The sequence below is a fragment of the Acomys russatus genome, chromosome 11 (assembly GCF_903995435.1).
Source record: "Acomys russatus chromosome 11, mAcoRus1.1, whole genome shotgun sequence".
NCBI lineage: Eukaryota > Metazoa > Chordata > Mammalia > Rodentia > Muridae > Acomys > Acomys russatus.
In genome coordinates, this window is record NC_067147.1 from 61,095,357 (window position 1) to 61,104,144 (window position 8,788).

The following is an 8,788-nucleotide window of genomic DNA, read 5'->3' on the forward strand; positions in this document are numbered from 1 at the left end:
GCAGGAGCCAGAGCCCCGAAGCCTTGCCTCAAGCAGTTCTCTCTAGGAGCATCTCAAAGTGGAGCAATGAACAGCCAAAACTATCCTAAGTCTCCAAAAAGCCCCGCCTCCAGTTCTGGGCTCATTTATATCTCTCCTCCCAGAGTCTGGTCACGGGATCTTTTCAGCTGGCAACAATTAAGCTCCTGCACGAGGTGGTCAGTCTTCTAGTGAATGAACCTCACCTGTTCTCTCATGAGACTGTTCAATTCCGAACTTGGGATCCTAAAAAACAGGTTTATCTCTCCTTCACTGCACCATAGATGTTTCTGGTGGAGCTTGGCTGCCTTGGAGCTGGGATAGGTTGGCAGGGAAGAGGATGTGGGAGTCCCCAGCTCCCCAGTCTTCTGCGGCGATGGCAGGAGCCTGGGCCTGGCTGTTTGTCAGGGTTGGTGTGTGTGACCTTCACCCCGTGAGTCTGGGTGTTGTTTGCTCCTGTGGGGCTGACCCCTGCTCTGAGCCCAGCTCTCCCTGAGGAGGGTGGCGTGCCCCTCCTGCCTGCTGCCCAAGGTCTTGGTGTGCCTCACCTGTTTTTTTCCCCAGCTCTGAGGACATGGGACATTGCTGCAGGCACGCTCCGCCCTGCCATCTTCTCTGCCTGTTTGTCCTTGCACAGCTGCTCCCCTGGGTGTCCACAGGTGAGTCTGTCCTGTCTCTTCCTCCTTCCCTCCAATGAGTAGGTCTGTCAGGTGCTCTGCTGCACAGATGTGCAGGACACTCACTGAAACCTGGGATCCAGGCATCCTCAGTGCTCCCTGTACACTGCTTATTAATACAAACCCAGGATGGGCATGCGTGCATCAGCCTTTCAGAGCTGAGACTGCGACACTGTGAGCCCTTGGCCAGCCTGAGCTCCAGCGAGACCCCACCTGAGGAGCTTAGTTGGGGCGTCCATGGAGCACGCTGTGTGCCTCAGGCATAGGCGTCCATGGAGCTGGCCTAGGGCATAGGCATTCAGAGTCCAGTGTTGGCTGCAGCAGAGTGAGCCAGGGAGAGAGACCAGCAGCTGAGGTGGAGGACTGAGGTGGGAGCAACCATGTTGGTTTTGGTGACCCTGGTGGGAAGTGCCGAGTCAGGGCTGAGCCTTGAGCAGAGCAGGCTGTGGCTCTGAGCCCATGTAAGGATCACAGAGGTGGGGGTGGGAGACAGCAGGCAGGAGTCCTGGTCTACTGAGTGGCAGCAGTGACAGTGCAGAGTGACACTTAGGTCTTTGTGGCCCTCAGTACCTGTACCACAGCCCTCCAGGTTTAGAGCTTTGAGGGCACTCAGAGTGAGGTGGACAAAAGAAAACATTTCTCTTTTACCAAGAAGTGATTGGGACATCTGGACTTCTGGTGGCTTTTCAGAGAACCAGCTATGGCTCTGTGAATTTTTTTTCCCGGTGTTGGGTGTTTTCCCAGAATGCATGTCCGTGTAACACCTGCGTGCCTGATGCCCACAGAGTACAGGAGCGTGTTACAGAATTGCCCCTGGTCCTCTGGAGGAGCCTTGGTGTCTTAATTGCTGACCCTTCACTCCAGGGCCTGGATCTGTTTTACAGTTCACATAGGTCAGTGGAGGAAGACGTGGGCTGACACCCTGAGAATAAGATTGGGGCCTGGGAGGTTCCGGGGTGCTGTCTGAGACAGGCCAGTTACCCCAGTGGTTCTCAAGGTGTGGCCACACAAACCATGGTGTGAGCATCTGCAGAGACCTTTACAAATGTGGGACCATGAGCCCTCCCCAGACCTACAGAAGCTGAGCTCTGGGCTGAGATCTAGCCATCTGACAGGCACTGGGTACCCAGGTGTGTGCAAGCTGGGGAACTAATTCAGGGAAGATTTCCTCAGGGAAGGGGCTGTGGCTGGGACACAGGAAGAAGAGGCAGTCTCTACCCTCATTTATTGACCACACTGAAGATTTCTTGTACATTAGTCCTCGATGTCTAATCTGGAGTGCCATCCCATCTCGCCCTGCTTCCTGTTTGCAGGACTTTCCCCTCCACAGTGTGTGTTCTCTGTGTTGACCTGTGTCTCTACCATCCGCTCACTTCTGTGTCTGTGTCCACAGAGGAGTTCCTGGTGTTTGGTCCCTCGGGCCCCGTTGTGGCTGCACCAGGTGGGGAAGCCATGCTGCCCTGCTCCGTGTTTCCAGCCATGAGTGTGGAGAACATGGATCTCAGGTGGTTCCGCACCAGATTCTCAGAAGCCGTGTTTGTCTATCGGGACCGGCGGGAGCAGAAGGAAGAGCAGATGGCGGAGTTCTCAGGGCGGACGTCGCTGGTGAAGGACCAGTTCCACCAGGGCCAGGCTGCTGTGCGCATCCACAACGTTCAGGCGACAGACAGCGGGATATACATCTGCCACTTCAGACAGGGACTCTTCTATGAAGAAGCCATTGTGGAACTGAAGGTGGCAGGTGAGTTACCTGATCTCTGTTCTGTAGACCTTGGGGGACCTGTGTGTGGAGGAAGTAGGGGATCAGGTCACTCAGCTTCTTTATTTTTTATTTATTTATGTTTGCTTTTTTGAAACAAGGTTTCTCTATATGTAGCCCTGGCTGTCCTGGAACTCACTTTGTAGACCGGGCTGGACTCAAACTCACAGAGATCCACCTGCCTCTGCCTCCCAAATGCTTTGATCAAAGTCTTTCCCCACAACTGCACAGCATTACCTACTTTTTGAGAGACGATCTCGTGTAGACCAGACTGTCCTTAAGGTAGCTCTAGTGCAGGACAACGCTGAGCTTCTGTCCTCTTGCTTCCTCCTAAGTGTTGTGCTCACAGGCACCGCACCCTCCACCATACATGGCTCTGGTCCATCGTTTTTATTTTTATTTTTATTTATTTTTCATCCTCTTTTTTTGTTTGTTTTTCAAGACATGGTTTCTCTGTGTTTCCTTGGCTGTCCTGGACTTGCTTTGTAGACCAGGCTGGCCTTGAACTCACAGGGATCAGGGTGCCTGTGCCTCCCCGAGTGCTGGGATTAAAGGTGTGTGCCACCATACCTGCCTTGATCCCTCATGTTTTATGTGAGGAACAGGTGGCTCATCCCTACATCTATTAACCCAAAATGTGCTGGGCCTTCTTCTGGGGACCAGGATTACTGTTAGGCTTATGAAAACACCAGCTGGTGGAATTATAGTTTGGACATAGGCAGGAAAATCAAATGCACCAGTGAGTGGTCAATGCTTAAGACTAATGAATGAGGAGAGCAAAGAAGGAAGCTCAGGGTGCTGTCTTCCCCGGGAAGAGAACTGGTGTGGGCCTGTCAGCTATCAGTCACAGGTGTGTGAATAATGGAGCGATGGGTTTTAGCTCAGGGTTCCCAGAGTCAAATCCTTCAGATTTCTCTGGATGTTGTGGTTGATTAAAGAGTGACCTGTGAGCTGTTCCCCACGGTGGACTCTGTTCTCTCTCTTCTGTCCAGCAATATGGGCTCAACCTAGTCCCACCCTGGGAGAGCTTTTCCTCTTCAAGCCCTATGTGTGCTGTGAATGGCTCCTCCTGTATTTATGTGACACACAGTTGCTCCTGGTCCATGTGCCCAACGTGGCTTTCAGGATGTTCACATCTGTCCTCCTGCAGCGACGGGCTCTGTCCCTGAAGTGTACATCCAAGGTCCACAAGATGATGGCGTGTGTGTGGTGTGCGTGTCTTCAGGGTGGTACCCGAAGCCCCAGGTGCAGTGGAGACACCACAGAGGGAGGAATCTCCCAGCATCCTCTGAGACCCACACTGAAGATGCTGAAGGGCTGTTCAGCGTGGAGACCTCCCTGGTGGTGAGAGACAGCTCCCTGAGGAATGTGACCTGCTCCATCTTCAGTCCCTCCTTGGGCCAGGAGAAGGCCATGGCCATAGTCATCCCAGGTGAGAGCTGTCCCTCACTCCTGCAGTTGGAAGAGGATGGCCTTCCCGGATGAGCTGGCTGGCCGCCCTCAGGATGCCCATCACTGCTGTCTGCCTGGGCCACAGAGCCCTTCTTCCCTCAGGCCTCTCCCTGGATGCCAGCGTTTCTCGTGACCCTGAGCGTGATGGCACTCCTAGTCCTAGGGACAAGCTGTTTTCTCAGAAGAGAACATTCTGCAAGGCTGCAGGTGCAGAGGGAACTCAAGAGTCTTCCATATGAGAAGGAGAGGTTCCTGAGGAGAAAGGAGGATGCGCTGAGCATCACCAGTAAGTCAGGGCAGAGGTGAAGGGTGGGCCAGAGTCCCCAGGAGGATCCACTGTTCTGTCCCAAGAGCAAAGGAAAGAAGAAGAAGAAGAAGAAGAAGAAGAAGAAGAAGAAGAAGAAGAAGCAGCAAGAGCCAAGACCGCTCAGGGTGGCTGGAGCCTGTAGTTTAGATTACTAGGAGAACACACTGCTTCCTTTTTCCTCCCAAGTTTACAGACTCACTCTTCTTGCTGTTTTTCAGGCACACTCCAGGCAGAGCTTGGTGAGTCATGGTTTTCCTCCTCAGCCTCTGGTCCCCTCAGTAGCCCAGTTCCTCTCTTGACTCCTGTGTGTCACTTTTCAGATCAGAGGAAGAGAGCTTACATGGCTGGTGAGTGGCCTTCCCAATGTCCCATGGTTCCTTCTGGCTCATGTGGCCAGGTGTGTCCCCTCCTTGATTCTAGGCAGAGTTGGAACCCCATTTGGGGACAGAAGTGAAGGTCCTGGGAGGGGAAGCCTGGTCTATGGGTCCTTCTGGTCTCTGGAAGACACGTGACTCCTGCGTGTGGCCAGGGCCCTGGGTCTTGGTCCAACCACATCCTGACACTTGTATTGCTGTCTCTTTGGACTCCATTAGCTGCAGCCTACCGTGTGCACCTGGGAGCTAGGGCAGTGTTAACCTTTCATCAAAGGAGGTGTCTTAGGATCCTCCTGCTGTGAATAGCACCATGACCAGATGCATCTTGGGAAGGAAAGGGTCTGTTTGTCTTGTACATTTTCACATCACAGCCCATCATTGAGGAAATGCAGGGCAGGAGCTCAAGGCAGGAGGCTCAGCAGGAACTGAAGCAGAGACCACAGGAAGGCAGCTTACATACTTGCTCCCAATGGCTTGTCCAGCCTGCTTGCTGTTGCACTCCAGGACCACCTGCCCAGGATGGCACCACCCACAGTGGGGTGGCCTCTTCTGTGTCAATCAATCAATCAGTCAATGAAGAAAATATCCCAAGGCCTTGTTTCTAGCCTATGTGATGGGGACATTTTTTTTTTTTACTTGAGGGTCCTTCCTTTCAGTTGACTCTAGCTTTTGTTAAATTGACCAAAACCTTAACCAGCACAAGAGATTTATTACAAGTAAACGTGGCCAGAGATCCAGGAGCACGGCCGGTGTCTGTTCCTCAGTCATCCCAGGGAGCCTGTTCCTTTAGCTCCTGAGGTGATGAAGGTGGTGGGCAGAGGCCTGGGCTGCTGACCTCAGCAGGAAGGGGACTGCAAGAAGCTGGGTGCTGCTGGCATCGTGGTCCCTGGCTTTAGAGACATTTTACCTGAGGAACCCTCGGTGTGTCACCCAAGACCTCACCTCATGTCCACGTTTTATGCATATTCACTTTCCCACACATTTTCAAGTTTACCTTTTCTAAAAGTGCTGATCTCATAGTGGTTTGTGACCATTTTGGAATAACTTTATTTCATTTTCTAAGATTTTTTTAATATGGCAAAGCTTTGATTGTTAATAGTGAAGCTGAATAATTATAGAATATTACTACTGCTACTATTCTACTTTAAAACATTTAAATTAGCACTCAGGAGCCAGAGGCAAGCGGATCTCTGTGAGTTCAAGGCCAGCCTGGTCTACAAAGCAAGTCCAGGACAGCCAAGGCTACACAGAGAAACCCTGTCTCAAAAAACCAAAAAAATTTAATTCAGCTATTTGACAGCTAAAGGGGCCACAGCAGTGGGGACAGTGCAGGAACTGAGCCTATGATGCCATCTTTGTCATCTGTGGTCCAGGGAATTTCCCATGATCCTCTGCTGCCTCTGCATCTTGCAGGAGCAGCTCCTCAGGGCCCTCTCTCCTCCTTTACAGTGCAGGGAGGGAGGGTGGGCGGAGTCTTTGAGTGGGCACTGCTGATTGCGTTCTCACCAGAGTGCGTTCATTTCCAGCCTGGAGGACGGCCCAGCTATACGCAGGTGCGTGAGTATCACAAGATGCCATGGTCTGGGCAGAACACGCGTCTTAGCCTTTCTACAGTTGTTATGAAGCACCGTGCCCAAACCTACTCAGAGCAGCAAAGGGTTCGACTCTCACTTCCAGTCCATCCTGTCAGCAAGTCAAGGCAGGACTCACACAGGGCAGGGTCTGCACTCAGGAGCTGACACAGGGGCCATGGAGGAGAGCTGCTTGCCGGATTGCTCCCTGTGGCTTGCTCAGTTTCTTTTTTCTCATACCCCATGACCACCGTCCAAGGGGTGACACTGCCCACAGCGGGCTGGGGTCTCCCACATCAGTCATCAATCAAGAGATGCCCCACAGGCCAGTTCTATGGGAGCATTTTCTCTGTTCAGATTCCTTCCTCCCAGAGGACCCTGCTTGTGTCAAGCTGTCATAAAAGCCGGCGCAGCCAAGCTGTAGTCTTCTCAGTGTCAGCAGGTGTGGCCACCAAAGCAGACCTGCACAGGCTGGGCCATTAGTTCTCTGTCACAGAGGCAGGGCGGGCTCATGAGGCCCTCTCTGGTGGACTACAGAGAGATAGTGGTTAGGAGAGAAGATCCACAGGGCTGTCTCTATCCCATCCCAAGTGTGTGTGTGTGTGTGTGTGTGTATGTATATTTGTTTATGTAAATATATGTGTGTGTTCCCATGCATGTGTGTCTCTGTGTATGTATATGTGTGTGTGTGTATGTCTGTGCATGTGCACATGTGTGTATGTCTGTGTATGTGACTGTGTGTGTGTATGAGAGGTAGGTTTTCCCACAGCTCCCAGGTCTGTGTTTGTGAGGACGGCTGCTGACCAGATGTGTGCAGTCTCTGAAGCCTCTCACATGACTGTGTTTCTCTTGTAGATTGGCGCAAGGAGCTCTTCCAGGCCTGTGAGTGACTCCGTGTTCCTCAGGGACACTCCTCCTGTCCTTCCCATGGCTTTGGTGTCTCCTTTGGTTCCCTGTGATGACCCAAGTGGTGTCAGCTTCCGTGGTGTGGGCAGCAGAGGGACAGTCACTAAGCTGGGTCTGGTTCTCAAGTCCCTGTGACCTTGTGACCCCTAAGCTGACTTTTGTTCTCTTCCCCTGCTTGCAAGAGGCTTTGAGATGGAGGTGCGGGCGGCTGTGGCCTTGTCTGGGGACTGGACAGGCCCTCTCATGACTGGCAACTCTCCCTGCAGGCTCTGTCACTCTGGATGCAGACTCTGCCCACCCCATCCTTGCCATCTCTCAGGACAGGATGAGTGTGACCTGGAAGGAAACGACCATGTGGTTGGATGACCTCTTCTGTGTGTTGGGCAAGGAAGGCATCTCGTCAGGACGCTGTTACTGGGAGGTGGAGATAAGGAACGGACACAGCAGCAAGTGGGTTCTGGGGGTCTGTAGGGAAGATGTGAAGAGGAAAGGTGTGTATGTTGAGAGTCCAGCCAAGGGCTTTTGGACTGTGGGGCGGTCTAGTGGTGGATATTGGGCCTATGAAGACACTGGGAGGGAGACATTATCCTTGAGGCAAGCGCCTCAGAGTGTGGGGGTGTTTGTGGACTACAGTGAGGGTGACATCTCCTTCTACAACATGAGTGACAAGTCCCACATCTTCTCCTTCTGTGATGCTTCCTTCTCTGGGAGGCTTTTTCCATACTTCCGGCTCAAGTCCAGAAATGTTTCAATGATTGTCAGGTCCTCGGAATGTGAAGAGGAGGAAGAGGGAAGGAGAAGGAGGAAAAAAGGGAGAAGGGGGAGGAGAGGAAGGAAGAGAGGGGAAAAGTCGGTGAAGAGGTCATTTTTGCCTTCTTTGGAGAAGTCTGGGAGTCCCTCAGGGGAGGGCCTGGGTCCAGGCTCTTGTGTTGTGGACTCTCTTCCTGGAGAAAAATCTCCTTTCCTCCTCAACGCCCCCTTTTCCCAAAGTGTAATCACTGCCTCTAGGTTGTCAGTATGAGTCCTTGGGAGACTGTGAATCCACAAGCCAAAGTCCCCATGAGTCCTCGGGAGACTGTGAAGCCACAGGCCAAAACCCCCATGAGTCCTCGGGAGACTGTGAAGCCATAGGCCAAAGTCCCCATGAGTCCTTGGGAGACTGTGAAGCCACAGGCCAAAACCCCCTTGAGTCCTCGGGAGACTGTGAAGCCACAGGCCAAAACCCCCATGAGTCCTTGGGAGACTGTGAAGCCACAGGCCAAAGCCCCCATGAGTCCTTGGGAGACTGTGAAGCCACAGGTCAAAGCCCCCATGAGTCCTTGGGAGACTGTGAAGCACAGCCCAAAGCTCCCATGAGCCCTTGGGAGACTGTGACACACAGGCCAAAGCCCCCATGAGCCCTTGAAAGACTGTGAAGTCACAGGCCAAAGCCCTCATGAGTTCTCAGGAGACTGTGATGCACAAGCCAAAGCTCCCATGAGTCCTTGGGAGACTGTGACGCACAGGCTGAAGCCCCCATGAGTCCTTGGGAGACTGTGAAGCCACAGGCCAAAGCCCCCATGAGCCCTTGGGAGACTGTGAAGCCACAGGCCAAAGCCCCCATGAGTCCTTGGGAGACTGTGAAGCATAGCCCAAAGCTCCCATGGGCCCTTGGGAGACTGTGACACACAGGCCAAAGCCCCCATGAGTCCTGGAAAGGCCTGGAGCCTTGGCCTACTGCTCTC

At 53.0% G+C, this 8,788-nt stretch overlaps 1 protein-coding gene across 1 annotated transcript; it reads left to right on the forward strand.

The window, feature by feature from the left end:
- The first annotated feature begins 592 nt into the window (after positions 1-592).
- On the forward strand, positions 593-8,085 carry LOC127195085 (butyrophilin subfamily 3 member A1-like). The gene is made up of 8 exons (XM_051152526.1): positions 593-677; positions 2,089-2,436; positions 3,605-3,886; positions 3,992-4,192; positions 4,534-4,560; positions 6,114-6,140; positions 7,014-7,040; positions 7,331-8,085. The coding sequence occupies exons 1-8, from the start codon at positions 593-595 to the stop codon at positions 8,083-8,085; spliced, it is 1,752 nt and encodes a 583-aa protein (XP_051008483.1).
- Positions 8,086-8,788: the final 703 nt, after the last annotated feature.

Excerpts from the sequence above, each read along its gene's own strand:
- LOC127195085 (XM_051152526.1), top strand. The coding sequence starts at position 593 with ATGGGACATTGCTGCAGGCACGCTCCGCCCTGCCATCTTCTCTGCCTG. Across the intron at positions 3,887-3,991 it reads CATGGCCATAGTCATCCCAG|AGCCCTTCTTCCCTCAGGCC; the intron begins GTGAGAGCTGTC and ends CCTGGGCCACAG. Across the intron at positions 7,041-7,330 it reads CAAGGAGCTCTTCCAGGCCT|GCTCTGTCACTCTGGATGCA; the intron begins GTGAGTGACTCC and ends CTCTCCCTGCAG.